This window comes from Sorex fumeus, unplaced genomic scaffold (genome assembly GCF_029834395.1).
Source record: "Sorex fumeus unplaced genomic scaffold, SorFum_2.1 ptg000043l, whole genome shotgun sequence".
Lineage (NCBI taxonomy): Eukaryota > Metazoa > Chordata > Mammalia > Eulipotyphla > Soricidae > Sorex > Sorex fumeus.
Genome location: NW_026606100.1, coordinates 33,206,529 through 33,223,950, shown reverse-complemented (window position 1 = coordinate 33,223,950; position 17,422 = coordinate 33,206,529). Strand labels below are relative to the sequence as shown.

General features: G+C 56.8%; 1 protein-coding gene across 2 annotated transcripts in view; it reads left to right on the top strand.

Moving 5' to 3' along the window:
* Positions 1-17,422, top strand: part of SH3PXD2A (SH3 and PX domains 2A) — a 194,713-nt gene that overhangs the window by 102,115 nt on the left and 75,176 nt on the right. For both annotated transcript variants that reach the window (XM_056120486.1, XM_056120485.1), the window contains exons 4-5: positions 7,703-7,779; positions 16,712-16,803. In XM_056120486.1, the coding sequence (XP_055976461.1) occupies positions 7,703-7,779; positions 16,712-16,803 (169 nt within the window). The remainder of the gene's footprint in view (positions 1-7,702; positions 7,780-16,711; positions 16,804-17,422) is intronic.

The window sequence follows — 17,422 nt, the reverse complement described above, 5'->3', positions numbered from 1 at the left end:
AGTACCTGTAGCAGGCCCTCCATCAGCACAGGAATTGGCAGATGGGTGGATGGATGTTTGGGTGAGGATGAAAGGTTGGGTGGGTGCATGAATGGATGGATAATGATTGGGATGGGTAAGTGGATGGTTGGGTAGGTGAATGGATGGATAATCAATGAGTTAATGGATCGATGGATGGTTGGGTGGGTGGGTGGGTGGGAGGTAGTGGATGAATGGATAGATGGGTGATGAATAGTTAGAGATACATATAGAAGTGCTGGGAGCCACCAAAGCCACGTGCAGAGGTGCTCAGGGCCATGTTGTACCTGGGATAAAACTTGGTCCTTGCTACACCTTAACCACTGAGCTATCTCCCCCACCAGTTGGGGATTTTGGATGGATGCATGTAGCCCTGTTGCATATGTTATTTGCCCTAAGAAAGCAACTCCATGGACTAAGGAGATGCTCCAAGAGCTGGAGTGCATGCTTTGCATGTGGATAGATGGATCGATGGATGGATACATGCACACATGCATGGATAGATACATGGATGGATGGATGGGTGGACAGACGGATGGATGAATGCACGGATGGATGGATGGATGGATGGATGGATGGATGGATGGATGGATGAGTGGATGGACAGACGGACGGACAGACAGACAGATGGGTGGATGGTATTCCAAATGTCAGGAAAAGCAGGGAAGTGGGAGGTACACAGCTGCGACACAAAGAAGTCTGCTAAGATACAGCAGCCTTCTCTAAAGAGGACCCAGAGTTAGTCCTCTCTCATTGGCCCTGCTGACAGTGGATAGTGGGCACTGGCCTCATTTGAGAGGAGAGCTTCTGGCCAGGGATGCTCTGTTTTATGTTTTTGCTCTGGGTGACCCCAGGGATTGCTGTGGGTGAGCAAGGATTTTCTGCTCTTGAGAACCGCCCCTCCCCTCCCCCCAGGTACAGCTTTTCAGGAAAAGACTGGGAGACTGAGCCCATCCAATGGGGATTAACGTTCTGCCCCCTGTTTCTCCTCTTCTCCCTGTAAGGGGACTCTGTAGCCTCTTCCCTGGGAGTAGATGCCAGCTCCCAGGACCCCTCAGGTGCCACTCAGATGCCTCACCGAGTAGCAGGTGTCTTGGGCAAGTGGGCGGGAGGAACCTTAGGCACAAAGGCCTTCCTGAGTCACTGTCCTCCCCAGTCCTGTGTCAGAGTGGACACATGCCATGAGTAGGCCAGGCTGGAATGGGGCGTGCACAAGACTGACCTCCTCCGGGGAGAACTTCCTCCGGAGAATAAGCATCCTTTGGGCCTGTTCCCGCCAGTGGTACCCGCCCAGCAGGGCAGGCTTGTGGTGGGAGGCAGGTGGTGGGCTTTAAAGCACTGGCTGGTGCCGGTGGGCCCATGTCAGGAGTCTGAGAGCCACCGCTGCCTGTCCCCTCTCCATCCCGCCTTTGCATCCCTGACTCTCCATGCCAGGATGTGCTCTCTTCCCACTTCAGGGTCCTCCTCTGCAAACAGTATCCCCTGATGATGCCCTGAGCAGGAGTCAGGGAACAGAAACCCCCAGGGTGCCGGTGCACCCTCTTTGTCCATCAGCACCCCAGGGAGCTGCTGCCAGGACTCCCCACAGGGCCTCGCCCACACCCTCACCCTCCTGAGCCCCAGGATCTCTGGAGACTCTGTCTTGTCTCCCCTTCTCTATCTGAGCCCAGTGTGAGAGCCAGCGGGGGCTGTGCACCTTTGTCACTCCCCTCCCCACCGAGCCCCACATCCTCTGGGGGCTCTTAGCATGCACCTCATTCTCCTGTCTCACTCCCAAACCGCCCCTCAGGTCCACCATCCTGGTGGGCACTCACTGTCCAAGGGGGCACGGGCTCTCCGGTCTCCAGGGAGGAGGGGCTTTTTCCCGGCTCCCGCAGCCCCCCGCAGGCCCCCAGGGCTCCTCCAGCAGTCCACTGCTGCACCCCATTTTTCAGCCAGCCCAGGTGTCAGGAAGGGGTCCCCTGGGGCCTCCACGACACTCCCCGCCCCAACTCAGGAAGGCGTCAGGGTCTGTTCCGTGCCCGCGGAATCTCCCTGCGATACTTATCTGCTTATCGGGTTTCTGGGGCGGCCTCCGTGTGGCTGGCTTTGAAGGGGCTGGCAGGGGCCTGGCCCCGCTGTCATCAGGCCCAGTCACACTTCCAAGAGCCCTTTAACGGCCTGTGGTCTCGGCTTCCTTAATGGGGATTTTCCTCCTCCTGCTTTTTCTTCTTTTTCTCTTTCTCCCCCTCACCCCCTCCTTCTCATACAGTCACTGGCCTGGCTTTTCCCGGTGCGGTTTGGATTCCTAACAGAGAAGGCAAGAGCGTGGAACCCTTTCCAGGCCGTTCCTCCTGCCCCCTCCGTCCCCCCACCGACCGGCTGTGCCAAACCCCCCAGAAAAGAAACCTTCACAGCGGCTGTGGGGTTCCAGGACGAAAGGAGGGAAGCCCTGCTGGGGTCCCAGAACCCCCCGACCACCGCTTGCCTCCGGGAAATGGTGTGTTTGACACTGCTCAGACCTGGCCCTGGGCAGGAGGAGTCTGCAAGCTGGGAGGGCACTGGACGCCTCCAGCCCCAGGGCTCACCTGCGGGGAAGGGGGGCTGCAGGAGGGGTGCTCTGAGAGTCAGGTGGGGTCCCATAGCAGGTGGGGGGCATCCTTCCTCTGCTGCTCGCCCCCCCTTTCCCCCCCATTCCTCTAATCCCCAACCCTTCTGCACCCCGTACAGACCTCCATTGTTCTTGACCTCTGTTTTGGGGGGAGGTCCCACCCAGCACTGCTCAAGGCCTACTCCCAGTTCAGTGCTCAGAGGACCATGCGGTACTGGGGATCAAACCCGCGCTCCAGGGATGGGACACAATGCCGTGGTGAGTGGTAGTGGGAAATATACACTGGGGAAGGGACAGGTGTTGGAACACTGTATGGCTGAAACCGGATCAAGAACAACTTTGTAACTGTGTATCTCCCTATGATTCAGTTTAAAAGAAAAATTTTTTTAAATAACAGTAACAACAGAAAACACTAATGCAGTGGTTAGAGTATATGCCAAGCCTGCACCCAACCTGGGCTCCATCCTGGGCTCCACGTGGTCCCATGAGCTATGCAGGTGCGTCCCTGGAGGGCCCTAGCTGCCGCGGTCCCATCTCCCCAGCACCATCGCTTCCTTGAACCCTGGCATTGACCCACCTGCTCAATTGGCTGAGAAGCCCCGTGAGGCGAGGCTTCTGAGCACCCTGTGCAGGGCTGAGGAGAGCCCAAACCAACGAATAACAAAATCCCAACCCAGGGCTCCTGCATGCAGAGCAGGTACGCCAGCCCCTCCTCCACCCCTGCTCTCTCGGCCCCTCAGTGAACTTCTCTCTGTCTCTAGTTTTTTTTTTTTTTGCTCTTTGCATCACATCCAGCGATGCACAGGGGTTACTCCTGGTTCACGCACTCAGGAGTTACTCCTGGCAGTGCTCGGGGGACCATACGGGATGCTGGGAATTGAACCTGGGTGAGCTGTGTGCAAAACAAATGCCCTACCCACCGTGCTATCACTCCAGCCCCTGCCTCTAGTTCTATCTCTGCCGCCAAGTCAGACTGTGTTTGCATAGTCAGCAGTTAAATAACACGGTGGTTAGGGATGCTGACCCATCCTTGCATACATAGTTGTAGTTGAAGTTCTGAGTTTAGAGCCTGGAGAGAGGGGACAGGGAATAGGGCACTTGCCATGCACATAGGTGAGCCCTGCTCCATCCCTGGCTTACAGAGGATCCTGGGCACAGCCAGGTGTGCCCCAGGACCCCCATGAAAGAATTCTGTGTTTCCCCTGACTCCCTGCTGCTGTGAACCAGTCCCTTAGTCTCTGAAATGAGGCGGAGTGTGTATTGTCTGTCGTGTGTATTCTGGACTCTAGTCTTGCAGTCAGGTAAGTGAGAGGAAAGAAGCCGAGACTGAGAAAGTGCAGAGGGCAAGAAGGTGCATTGAGAACTAAGCGTTGAAACTGCGCAGTCTGTATGCTCACGTGCAAGCCCCCTGCAGCTCCGCTTCCGGGACCGACTCTGTCTGCACTTTGGCCAAACTTGAGAGGGGCCCGGGGTGGGCAGAGGAACCCTCACGGTCCCATCTGCCTTTCTCCCGTCCTCCCCAGCAGTAGAAGGGCAGGAGTGCTCTTGGGGAAATAAACAGAGAGAACAAGTTTATCTCCTCCCAGAGGAAGTGCGGGGCAGTGGGAGGGTTGGGGACCTGTTCCTCCTCTGTCTTACTTTGGTTTCCTCGGCCTAGAGGGATCCTGGTGCCATGGGGCCTGGGTGACCTGCAGCTCCTGCTAGACCCCAGCCCTGGCCCAACCCCTAGTCTGTCCCTCGCCCCCTCCCCCCCTGCCCCCTCTTGTCCTTCATCAGCCCCTCAAGTCCCTCCTGCCCCGCCATCCTGCATGCTCAGGCTCCTGCGGCCGTCAACCAAAAAAGGGCACAGAGACCAGACGTGGCAGCTGCGTGACAGCCTCCCCCAAGGAAGGGCGGCCAGCTCCCGTGCCCGATAAATCATGCCTTATCTCCTTTCGAGAGGAACACGTGGCCCAAGCCCGTTTATCTCCATGATACCGTCCCGTCTGCACTGTGTCCTCCCTGACGTGCGGTGGCCCCTCCGCCCGGCTTCAAAGGGACGGGGTAGAAGGCAGGCGTGAGGGAGTGTCTAGAAGCAGAGGCCAGCATCCCTCGGGACGCCTGTTGCGTGCAGCGCCTGTGTCAAGGGGAGCATGAGGAGGAGGAGGAGGAGGAGGAGGAGGAGGAGGAGGAGGAGGAGGAGGAAGAGGAGGAGGAGGAGTAACAGCAGCAGCAGCTGTGGCCATGGTCTTTGGCTCGTCCCTGTGCAGACAGACGAGAGACACAGGGAGACGGGGACCACCCAGTGTGGGGTGATGACAGTCACCGCAGGACCCAGGCATGACCCACAGCCGGGGGCAGGGACAGGAAGTCAGGGGTGGGCTGCATCTGCTTCTCACTGCGCCCAAGTCCCTGCCCGTCCCCTGTGCCCGCCAGAGGCTGTTCCCGGGAGCAGCTGGGAAGTCTGTTTAGCCAGACACCAACTATGCACCCAAGTCCCTCCATCAAGAGGCATCCATTCCCTCACTGGCCTTTCTTTCCAGAGCAGGGGACACTTAGTCATGCCCTAGGCTGCAAGTGCCCTCAGGAGCTCGATGCCAGGCTACACTCTCTGGCCCTCAGCTGGGCCCTGCATCGCCCGCGCCTGCGCCCCAGGTCCCCCACAGAGGGAGCCCCACAGGGACGAACAGACGCTTCCTCCGTTTGCTGCCTTTGCTCCCGGTGTTGTCCCTCCTGGTCATTTCCCAGACAAACTGTATTCACAGCGAGTGACCAGTCTTAGGGCTTCACTTGACCTTGATGAAGACTTAAGTGGATTCACATAATGTCTGCATATTTATTCACACATGACAACGGTGATTTTAAAACAGAACTCCTTTAGTGCAAATGAAAAAGATCGCCTCCCCCCAGCTCAAAGAAAGATGAATCGTGGTACTTTATATAAATGAAATGCCCAGGTAGACCTGAGATTTAGGGACAGTTGTCCTCTATCCAGCTGGATATCCTGGGATACCTGCCTTTTGTTATCTCTGGATCCTGCTCTCTCTCTCTCTCTCTCTCTCTCTCTCTCTCTCTCTCTCTCTCTCTCTCTCTCTTTTTTGCCATCTAAGAAACACTGAACCCACCTGTACCAGACCCAGACCTTTCTCTCTGTCAGCTGCCTTCCCAGCAGCCGGAGTGAAGTGCCAGACCCACTTCCCGCCTAGCACGGTGGAAGAAAAAGGGTATAGACAGCACAAATCTCAGGGCAGACCCTGATTGGCCCAGAACTGGTTCCTGGCCCGTTTCTGAGCCAATCTCAGTGACAGATGGGCTGGTTGATCAGACGCCTGCCCATGTGCCAGTGGGTGGACTAGTCCCATTTGAGCCAAAGGTCTGCCTGGGAATGAAGGAAGGCTGTTCTCCAGAGGGAGTTAGGCAGGCTTGGGCTACAGCAGATGGCAGTTAGAGCTGTGGGCTGAATCCTTGCTTACATGCAGAGTGAGCCCTGGGGTTCTCAGCGGAGGCCGACCTTGGGTGCATGGCCAAGTGTCCTGTCTTCTGGAAGGAAAGGCTGCTCCCAGCTCCCCCAGTTAAGGAATGCCTTTTTTTCCCTTAAATTTTTATTAGTGAAACACCATGAGGTACAGTTGTAGACTTACAAACTTTTGTGCTTGGGTTTCAGTTATATAATGATCGAATACCCATCCCTCCACCAGTGCCCATTCTCCACCACCACTGATCCCAGTATCCCTCCCACCCCCCATTCCCCCCATTCCACCCTACCTCTGTGGCAGGGCATTCCGTTTTGTTATCTCTCTCCTTTTGATGTTGTGGTTTGCAAAAGAGACATTGAGTGGCAATCATGTTCGGTCTATAGTCTTACTCTCATCACGCATCTTCCATCCTGAGAGGATTCTCCCAACACCCTTTACCTGGTGCTCCCTTCTCTATCTGAGCTGCCTTTCCCCTAGCGTGTATGTGGCTGGCCTCAAAGCCATGGAGTAATCCTCCTGGTACTTATCTCGGTTATTCTTGGGTGTTAGTCTCCTATTTTGCTACTTTATGTAAGGAATGCCTTTTGATGAACCAGAACCATAATACATGCTTGCCTTGCACGTGGCCGACCCAGGTTCAATCCCCCATATCCCATATGGTTTCCCAAGTCCACCACGAGTGATCCCTAAGTGCAGAGCAAGAAAGAAGTAAGCCCTGAGCAGTGACCCAGCTGCACATCCCACTTGCTCACCTCCCTCCCCCCCCAAAAAAAGGCTATTAGAAACAGGGCCTTTGATGACCACTGGACACAGAAGAAAAAGCTGTACCAGGTCACGAATGTCACATACTCAAGTTCAGATTCTAAATTTAGCCGACTGTAAAGTTTCTCCACGCTGGGTTGGGGGTGGGGCTTGGTAGTAGCGCACTTACCTTGCGCAAGTGAGGCCCCCAGCTTCCGTTCCCAGGGGCCCCAGAGCACCACCAGGAGTGATCTTCCAGTACTGAGCCAGGAGTGGCCCCTGAGCTCCTGTGGGTGACCTGGCACCCCAGGAAAGGACTCTGATGTATCTGTTGGTTCTCATTGGGCTGGGCTTGCTCAGAGGAGCCTGAGGGACGTGTGAGGGGCATGTCCCTGCCTTCCTGCGGAGGGCAGCCCCCTGCTCTGTTCCAAGGCTGTGTCCCCCTCAAGGCTGGGAGACAGTCGGGCCACAGCAGACAGGCTTGTCTTGGCCTTCTCCTGGCCTGGAAGCAGCTGCCCACCTAAACTAAGAATAGGAGCTCCTGCCCGGTGGCAGGAAACGAGGCCGGTTTCTCCAGGAGGGCTGGGCCTGAAAGCGCACATGCACGTGATGCTGGGCCGGCCTGGGTGTGAGCGGGAGGTCACTCTGTGCCCGGGTCAGGCGTCGGCCCTGCCATTCCGCCCGGACGGACACTAGGACAAGATGGCAACCTCCGGGGCGTCCCCTCCGCCCGAGCCGTCCCGGACCCTCAGCCTCGGGCGGCTCCTGCCCACCCACCGAGGTGACCGTTCTTCACCTGAAGGGAGGGCCAGCTGAAAAGGCCCTGGGGGGTATACACGCAAATAGAGCCCACGGCCCCCTCGCTGCTGCCACACGCTCACGAGCATCTCTCTTCCAGGAAAGATCCTGTTCCGGAGAAGCCACATCCGGGACGTTGCTGTGAAGAGGCTGAGGCCCATCGACGAGTACTGCCGGGTAAGGCCACTGGGTGTGGGCCGGGCGGAATGTCTGTGTGTTCAGACTCCCCGATGCCCATGCAGAGGGCAGTGCCCCTCTCAGAGAGCGGTGGACTCAGCATGGGACCCCTTCTGGGCAACGAGGGCCTTGGGCTCGCCGCTGGGCCTCTGCTGTTTTGGGAATCAAGCAGTGTACAAAGTTGGAACATGGGGCCAAGTAATAGTACAGCAGGGAGGACATTTGACCTGCACGCAACCGACCCGGGTTCGATCCCCGGCATTCCATATGGTCCCCCAAGCACCATCAGGAGTAATTCCTGAGTGCAGAGCCAGGAGTGACCCCTGAGCATCGCTGGGTGCGACCCCAAAACAAAAATAAACAAAAAAAAATCCAAAGTGGGAACAGTTGCTGGGGTCAGAGACAGCTGGGGGTAGGGGTAGACGGGGGTGGAGCGTGTGCCTGGGATACCCAAGGTCCTGGTTCCATCCCTGGTACCTCCTGGCCTCTGGTGCATCGCTCCCAGGTGGCCCCTAGTCTGGTGGGGAACCCCCCACCCCTACCACTACCACCAAACATAGACCATGAAAAGGAAACCACTTGGGAGCAGTTTGATTTCCTTTGGCAAAACATAGTCAGAATCAGTTTCGAGGTCCCTGTCACCCAGGATTCGTCTTTGCGTATACATGTGCACAGACACAGCATTATAGGAGCAAATGTGCACACGCTCTGTCTTCATGTACACGCACCAGACAGCCAGAGCAAGGTGTGGACAGGAAGGAAGGCCCACCTCGGAGCAGGACGCACTGTCCCTCTGATTGGAGCAGAGGACCCTGCAAGGGGCTCCAGAGCCGTCCACCTGTGTGTCCTGGCAGAAGGCCTCCGCGTGCCCAGACCACCTGGTTCTTTAACTTCCTGGAGCCTCAGTTTTCTCTCTGTACCACAGGACCTGGTGGTGCTGTTCTGACTTGTAAAGCCAGTGCTGGCCCTGCCTGGCAAAGAGGACGTGCCCAGTGGGGCCAGATTTAATGACCATCAAAGACCTAGACAATTTCATGATCCCTCCTGGTGTGAGTGGCAGAGAATTTCTTAGTTAAACAACTTACTCTGGAGCAATGGTACAGTGGTCGGGGAACTTGCCTTGCACGCTGCAAACTTGAGTTTAATCCCCCATGTCCTAAATGACCCTCCAAGCCTGCCAGGAGTGATCCTTGAGCACGGAGCCAGGAGTAAACCCTGGGCATCACTGGGTGTGACCCCAAAACAAAATAATTTACTCTGGAGAGAGTGAGCTCAGAAGGCTGAGTGCGTGCTTTGCATGCAGGAGCCCTGGGTGGGATCCCTGAATCCATGGTTTCCTGAACCCCACCAGGGGGTGACCCTGGAGTATGGATAGAGCCAGGAGTAGCCCCCGAGCCCTGCTGGGTGTGGACCTCCAAACCAACAAAAATCTTTGGCAAAGATAAATGTGGAATGATGCTTTGTCGGGAGTGCTTGGATTTGGGGTGAGAATCCCAGAACCCCATCTCCTGGCTATGTGATGTTGGTCAAGTTGCTTTCTGTCTCTGAGCTCTAGCTCCCTTTCTGAGAAATAGGGTTGCAAACAGCTCTCTTGCCAGTTCTCGGGAGGCTCAGTGAGAGGGAGGTTGGCTGTGCTTGTGTCCTCTGAAGTACCTGACCCCTTCATAGCGTTGTTATCATCAGGTTCCTTTCTGCGATGATGTTTCATAACCCTGCATCGTTGTACTTGCCAGCAGAAGTGTTTTTCCAAGAAATAAGTTGCCAGGTGTATTACCTGCTGTTCCCTAGTATAGGGAAGTCAGACTCTCCCATCCAGTGTCCCCGGTCGTGACCTTAGAGGTTCTCTCTGTTCTCATTTTCTACCTGACCTGCTGCAGCTGGCCTGGTTTTGAGTCCTCTGGGCTCGACATTCCCCTTCTTCAGCTCAATATTTATTTTTCTCTTGAAGGAGCATTTAACATCTCTCGCCCGGTTGATGGCGACAGCCGGGGCTTTGATGTCATGTTATTCCCTGCCCAAGAAATTAAGCCAACAGGCAGAGCTAATGGAGGAGGGGGCAGAGGGCAGAAGGGTCCCCCTGCCGCTGGGATTTACAGCCCCTCGGCGCCGCCAGAGCTCCAGGGATCTGTGGGGGTCTCAGCAGAGAGGGAACTGATAGCATCTTATATCTCAGGAACCCTGAATCGGGCGGAGATCCAATGGGGGGAGCCCTAGGGCCCCAGTGGTGCCCTATTGACTGGGGAGACCTTTTAAGTGGGCTCGGCAGAAGAAGGGGCCCCCTAACCTGATTAGGGTCGACCACACCACCTCCGGCTGCAGTCGACAGAAGGCGGGGGGTGGGTGGGGAAGGCATGACCTTCCATTCGGCTCACAGGAAGGCTGGGTCAGCATTGTGTGTCTGATTGTCCAAGACCTGGGTGTGGGCTTGGAGTGGTCATTAGGGACAAGCCCAGCAGCAGGTCAGGGTCACTGCCATCTGCTATTGCACCTCTTGGCTCTGTTTACCGATCATGGTGCCAAAGAGCTCTCAGCCTCACCTCACTGTCCACTGCCCTGCTTGACACCTCTGAGCACTGGGTGGTCCACTCCACACCCCATGGCCCAGCCCGCCCAGCTGTTCTAGGACACCCCCTCTTTAGAAGTCCCAGGAGTTTTGTCCACAGAATCCAGCACAAGCGCCTCTGCTTGGCTGGTCAGCACCTTCTCTGGACCCGCCAGGTTGCGGGGACTCTGGGTGTGGGGGGTGTCAGGGGTTCTCCCACGCCCGACCATGGAGCTGGCTCTGCACAAGTGACTCAAGACGCAACGAGTGTCAGTGCACACAGAGTCCCCACGCCCTGGGACCCCTGTCCTCACCGCCCAGCACGTGCTCCCAGCCCTGAGCTCAGTGTTCGCCCGAAACGTAGGAGGAGCAGATGAAACGGACGTCATGGAAAATTTACCGAACGTTGCCGGGTGATTGTTTTATGTGGCACTCGAGGGCTGCCTGTCCGTCAAAACGGGCTCCAAAGGCATTTCGTGAACTCCATAAATTAATTTAATGGGCAGCATGCTTATGCGGCTAATATTTAACGGCCCTGTGGCCTCAGCAAGTTGGAGGCTTTCATCTCACTAACAAGCGTGAGCTCTGTGTACTTCGGGGGTCCGGGCCCACGAGCGTACAGGGGATACTTTTACCCCATTCCTGCATGTGGAATACATGTCGGCAGTGTTTTTCCTAGGGGAGAAAATCAAACATTTGCCCCGTAGCTGCCTCGAGGACTTTTCTGCTGCCCCGGTGTTGAGCTCACTGCTATTATTCTTTCTGCGCAAGGAAACTCGTTTTGGGGGTCAAGGGCCCCAAATCAGGCTTGGCTGCAGTGAGAGGGGAGAGGGACACCAGGCTGGACCAGAGGCGCCGCTTAAAGAGAAAGGCTCTCAGTGGCCCCATAGTGCAAGAGGGAGATGAGGACCAGTTTGTCTTTGCACATGGCCAACCCGGGTTCGATCCCTGGCATCCCATGGGGTCCCCCGAGCACCCTGGGTATCACCGGGTGTGACCCAGCAAGCCAAAACAAAACAAAAAAACCGAAAGCACCAGAGGGAGGATGAGCATGTGCCTAGCCAGATGGGGACCTTGAATTCGTCCCTTGCACTGTGTGTGACCCTCGTATCCCGGCATCTCCCACAGAGCATCGCTGGGAGTGGCTGCTGGCTGAAAAGACAGAATAAATCAAATCCAGGGACCCGTAAGGTATCTCAGTGGTTGAAAACACTCGTCCAGTGACTGCTCAGCCACTGAGTTTATACAGCATCTTTTTTTTTTTTGATTTTGGGTCACACCTAGCAGTGCTCAGGGGTTACCCTAGGAATCACTTTGGGCAGTGCACAGGGGAACATATGGAATGCCGGGAATCAAACCCAGCTCGACCCCGTGCACGGCAAATGCCTTTCCCACTGTACCATCGCTCTGGCCCCACAGCCACCGAGCTTGCACCCCCGTTCTGCTTGCACCCGCACTAGCAACCCTGGACACTCTGCTGACTGGGGTCCTTGGAAGCCACCCTCCTCCCTCTCCCCCCACCCCAGGTCTGGGGTCCCTGGATAGGGAAGTCAGAGAGTAAGGGTGTCCCCACCTGGTCCCCCTGCCCCAGCAGCTTTCAACTCTGTCCCCTCTTCCCAGATTCTCCTGGTCCGGAGCCCCGGGGCTGCCCCCTCTGTCCACAGGCATCCCTGCCCCGGCCACCCTAGGTTCTCCCGTCGCTGACCAGGTCCCAGCAGAGGGCAGAGCCCACTACTTCCAAAAGCACTGAGACTATGGTGTGCTCCCCTCCTCTGTCTGAAGAGCGTGGCTCGTTTCTCAAGGGGCTTGCTCTTAGAACAGGCGCGGGTCATGCGTGTTATTGCGGGGCATATTGAGGCAGGAAGCCAGAACTGATGAGCTTGGGCGTTCTTAAAAACTTTTTTTTTCTTTTTGGGTCACACCCAGCGATGCTCAGTGATGCTCTGTACTCAGGAATCACTCCTGGCAGTGCTGGAGGGACCATATGGAATGCCGGGGATTGAACCCGGGTTGGCTATGTGCAAAGCAAACGCCCTACCCGCTGTACTATGACTCTGAAATAAATAGATTTTATTTGGAGGGTTTTTTTTTTTGGTTTTTGGGTCACACCCGGCGATGCTCAGGGGTTACTCCTGGCTCTGCACTCAGGAATTACCCCTGGCGGTGCTCAGGGGACCATATGGGATGCTGGGAATCAAACCCGGGTCAGCCGCATGCAAGGCAAACGCCCTACCCGCTGTGCTATCGCTCCAGCCCCTTGGAGGGTTTTTAAGGTGTGGAGGGAGAGAGAGGGGGAGAGAGAGTAACGCTCTCAAGAGAGAACCCGGGCTTCTTCAAAGGCAGAGAGAGCCCCTACACACACCCCAGCATTAGGTGTGAAAGCATGAAAGTCCACATCTCAAGAGGGGAGATGTGGGCGACGCATGTGCTTGGCCACGTGGGCTCGGGCAGCATATGCACTATGACTCTGGCTCGAGCTTGATTGTTTTTGCCCCAAGTGGGCTGGGACCCTGCGAGTACTCACTCCTCTGTCTCAGATGGACCCGGAGCAGGGATTTTCAGTCTGGGATGAAACCCATCACATCCCTTTTCTCCTGAAAGAGGCAGAGGAGCCGCTTGGGCACTGGGGGGCCGGGAGGAGGGGTGCGGTTGGGGAAGAGGAAGGGATGTGCTCCAATTGCAGCTCAGGCTCAGCCCTGCCCCCTGCAGGTCCGTCTCAGAAGTGCAGCCATTCCCACCTAGCGAGACTGTGCTCAGGAGGGAGGGGGCCTCCAGCCTGCCCTGGAGACCCCCACTCATCGCCCACCGCAGATACTTCCACCTGGTTGGTGCTCAGCTTTCTGATACCCTTTCTTTATTTTTATTTAGCGACTGGGGGGGTTGGGCCATACCTGGCAGTGCTCAGGGCTTACTCCTGGCTCAGTGCTCAAGGATCACTCCTGGTGAGGCTCAGGGGACTCTTTGGGGTGCTGGGGGGGTCCAAGAAGGCACTGCCATGTGCAAGGCCTTCACCTGTGTGCTCTCTCTAGAAGCCCCTTCTGCAGGAGCCCTAATGTCACAGCAAACCCTGGGCTGGCGTGGCCGTGTCCCTTTGTTCCCCCGATGCTGTCCGTCTGTCTGGGCACTTGACTCAGGATTTGGACGCGGAGCAGTAAAGGCCACTGGGCTGGAGTGAGGATCCTCCTCCAGTTTCTACCGCGCGGCTCAGGGCTTGGTCCATGGCGGCTCCGTTGAAGAGTCCTTGCCTGTGGCCCCGAGGTACAGCAGAGCTTGTCCCCGACCCGTGTGGCCACCTTCCTGGGGACACATCGTGCTCCCCAGAGATGCCGTCTTGAGGGAAAGAGCAGTAGCCCAGCTCTGCCCCGACAGTCCTGTAGCCACGGTGGGGACTGCAGGAGACCCGTTTGGACAATCCCCTTGGCAGTCAGAGAGCGCTGGGTGTGCAGGGGTCCACAGCACTGAGGCGCTGGCTCTGAGTCCTGCCACTTGCTAGCAAAGTGACGGGAGTTCCATGGCCTCTCTGTGCTTTCGTTTCTTCTTCTCGAAATTTTTTTTTTTTTGCTTTTTGGGTCACACCCGGCGATGCTCAGGGGTTACTCCTGGCTCACGCACTCAGGAATCACTCCTGGCGGTGCTCGGGGGACCATATGGGATGCTGGGAATCAAACCTGTATCGGCCATCTTGGCTGCGTGCAAGGCAAACGCCCTACCCGCTGTGCTATCGCTCCAGCCCCTCCTTCTCTAAATTTGGAACCCTCTTTTCTTAAATTTATTTTTCAGTTGAATCACCATGAGATACATAGTTAACAAAGTTGTCCAGGATTGGGTTTTGGTCATATAATATTCCAAAATCCGTCCCTTCACCAGTGTACATTTCCCATCACCAATGTCCTCAGTTTCCCTCCTGCCATCCACCTCTCCCCAAGCCTGCCTCTGTGGCAGGCATTTTCTTCTCTCTCTCTCTCTCTCTCTCTCTCTCTCTCTCTCTCTCTCTCTCTTTCTCTGTGTCTCTCTGTCACTGTCTGTCTGTCTCTGTCTCTCTGTCTCTCTTTGTCTCTGTCTCTATCTCTGACTATCTCTTTGTCTCTGTCTCTCTCTGTGTCTCTGTCTCTCTGTCTCTGTCTTTCGCTCTCTCTCCTGGTCTCTGTCTTTCTCTCTCTGCCTCTCTGTCTCTGTCTCTCTCCTTCATGGTTTGCAGTACAGGTCCTGAAATGTTATCTTGTATAACCTTTTCTGAGAGCCTCTTGCACAGTTACCCCAAGACTCGGGGTCTGAGAAAGGCAGTCTCCACCTGTTCCGGTCTTCTCTGGCGGAGTCTGAGTAACTGAGCTTCTGTCCAAGACATACAAGCCTACAAAACTCACGTCCCCTCATGAAACAGTTGTTCTGAGCCCCACACTTGGGAGAACTAGTGGTCTCTTATCTGGAACTGACCACCAGAGAGCAGAGGGCAGCTGCCCGGGATCACGGAGCAAGTCGAAAGGGCAGGATTGGGGTGTTGATTGTGGGTGAAGAGATAGAACAGGGGATAGGGTATTTGCCTTGCATGCAGCCGAACCAAGTTCAATCCTCATCACCCCTTATGGTCCCCTCTGAGCACCACCAGGAGTGATCCCTGAGTACAGAGCCAGGAGTCATCTCTGAGAACTGCCAGGTGTGGCACCAAGACAACACCAAAACCAAAAGAAGGAATTGAATTATGCTGAAGTCCCCCTGACTCCCTTCCAGTGTCTTTCTGGTGCTTACTCAGCTTTTGCCACACAGAAACACGAGCAGAAAAGGGCAGCATAGCAGCCGGGGTGAACCAAGCACTGTCCTGCCTTGGACCCAGACACCTCACTTAGCTGTGACCAGCTGTGGTATTCCACGTCCACTGAGCTGTGGGAGAGAGGAGGAACGGGATCCGCATCACACAGCCTGTGGCCGGCAGCGCGAGGGTCCCTCAGCCAGGCCCACCCGCCCTGACCCGGCCGCTCCGCGTGTCCCTCCCCCGTGCCCAGCAGCAGAGCTTGAGAGCCGAGCGGAGGTCGTGCCCCTGGAAATACCCACAGATCTGGCTCCATCTGCTACTCTCAGAACGTCTGGGTGGTTTGCCGGAGCCCAGGCCCCAAGGACTGGCTGCCAAATGGTCTTGGCCAGAGCCAGGCTTGGCAGCAGCACTGCCAGGCACCACCCCAGCCGAGCCCCTCGCCGGCCTGCACGGGGGCGCGCGCTCTGTGCGGCTGCTTGTTCCTCAGATGCTGCCCCAAGTGCCCAGCAAAGGCCTCTTTGTCTGCGGCCCCCGGAATGCCGCTGTCGGTTGGCATGAAGAGCCCTGTGCTGGCCGCGGGTGCCCGGGCTGCAGGGACTGGCAGGCTCTGGCCTGGCACTTGGGCACCAGAGCTCTGCCTGCCCCCTCCTGCTTGGTCAGGGGGTCACCTGGCGGCCACTCCACACATGGCCTGCATCCCCGGTGATGGCTTCGCTCTGGTCTCAGCCCACCCAGCCCACCCGTTACCCACCAGCACTTCCTCCTGCAACCTGGTGCTGCCAAGAGCCTTACTCTGCCTGTGCAGTCTCTCAGTCACTCTCTCTCTCTCTCTCTGTCTCTCTGTCTCTCTGTCTCTGTCTCTTTCTCTGTCTCTGTCTTTCTCTCCATCCCTCACTCTCTATCCCTCCAGCTCTCTGCCTCTCTCTTCTTCCCCACCTTTTCTTTCCGTTCCTAGGGAGAAATAGCACTTGGCAGGCACGAACGTGTTCATTGAAAACTTGCACTCATGAGATTGGGCCCCGTTCTTGCCCTCTGACCATGGGGCCCCTGGCTGCTGCTGCAGTCCGGGGATCCCATCCACACCCGAGAGAGCACTGTCCCCTTGTGGTACCCCAGAGACACAGCTCTGGCCGGGCTCAGGCCAGGATGCTGCTGTGGGCAGGAGAGGAGGGATAGGGCCGGGGCGTGACGTGGGCCCGTGGCTCCGGCAGTGTCCCCTCTCTGTGCCCCGCTGTGTGTTGGGGGGCCGGGATATAGGGGGACTGGTCAATTTTTCAATGGCCTGTTTGGTGACTGAATAAGATACGTGGGTAGATAGGTAGAGATGGATGGGCGATTGGGCGAGTTAGCTGGGAAGTTATGTGGATGATTGTGTGGGTGTTGGAGGGACTAGTATGTGGATGGTTGGATCAGACGGATGCGTGGATGAGTGAGCAGGTGAGTGAGTGAGTGGATGGATGTGTAGGTGAGTGTTTGACAGCTGAGAATTGTTCAGTTACCTGTTTGGTTGTGGTGCCGAGGGCCCTGGTGGGGAGGTGGGTAGAACCTTCCCTATCACCAGTGACCAAAGCTGACCCCACTGTTGGTTTCCTGTCCAGAGCCTGGTCAGACCTGACGCCTTCCTTCCTGTCTTCCCACAGGCGCTAGTCCGGCTGCCTCCTCACATTTCCCAGTGCGACGAAGTCTTTCGGTTTTTTGAGGCCCGGCCAGAGGATGTCAACCCCCCGAAAGAGTAAGTGGCCGTTCTTGGCCTCTCCTGGGCAGGCGGCGACTATTGCGGGGATCCAGAGATCTACGACCTGTCAGCCATTGGGGACCAGGCCCTCTGCCCGGGGCTGCGGGGGAGCAGGTTCTCGGCAGAGGTTTCTAGCGCGCAGGTGGTTGCGTGGCAGAGGCGGTTGCATGGGGCACGGTTCTATGAGGACAGGCGGGGTCGGGTGGCACGGCTGAGCTCCAGGGTGTGCCCGTCACACCGCCTGTCATCCCGGCCCCGCAACTCGTCTCCTGTCCCTAACTGTAGAGGGGCCGTGATGCACACAGGGGCTTGGCAGATCTGCCCTGGTCGGCAGAGCGTGTGTGTGTGTGTGTGTGTGTGTGTGTGTGTGTGTGTGTGTGTTCGATGGGGCGAGTGGCCTCTTCCTTTTCAGCCGTTGGTCCATGCCCAGCTGTGCTCCTCCCTGGGCCAGTGTTTACCTCCTTCCACCCCTTTCCTGAGGAGACCCTGACCCGGGCCCCCACCCCAGCTGGCATAGGGCATGCGATGGTTCCAAGAAGGAATCCCAGATTCAGAAGTCGGGGGTCCGCAGGGTCTGCAAGGGGTTTCTGCTCCCGAGACAGACCTGTGCCTCGCA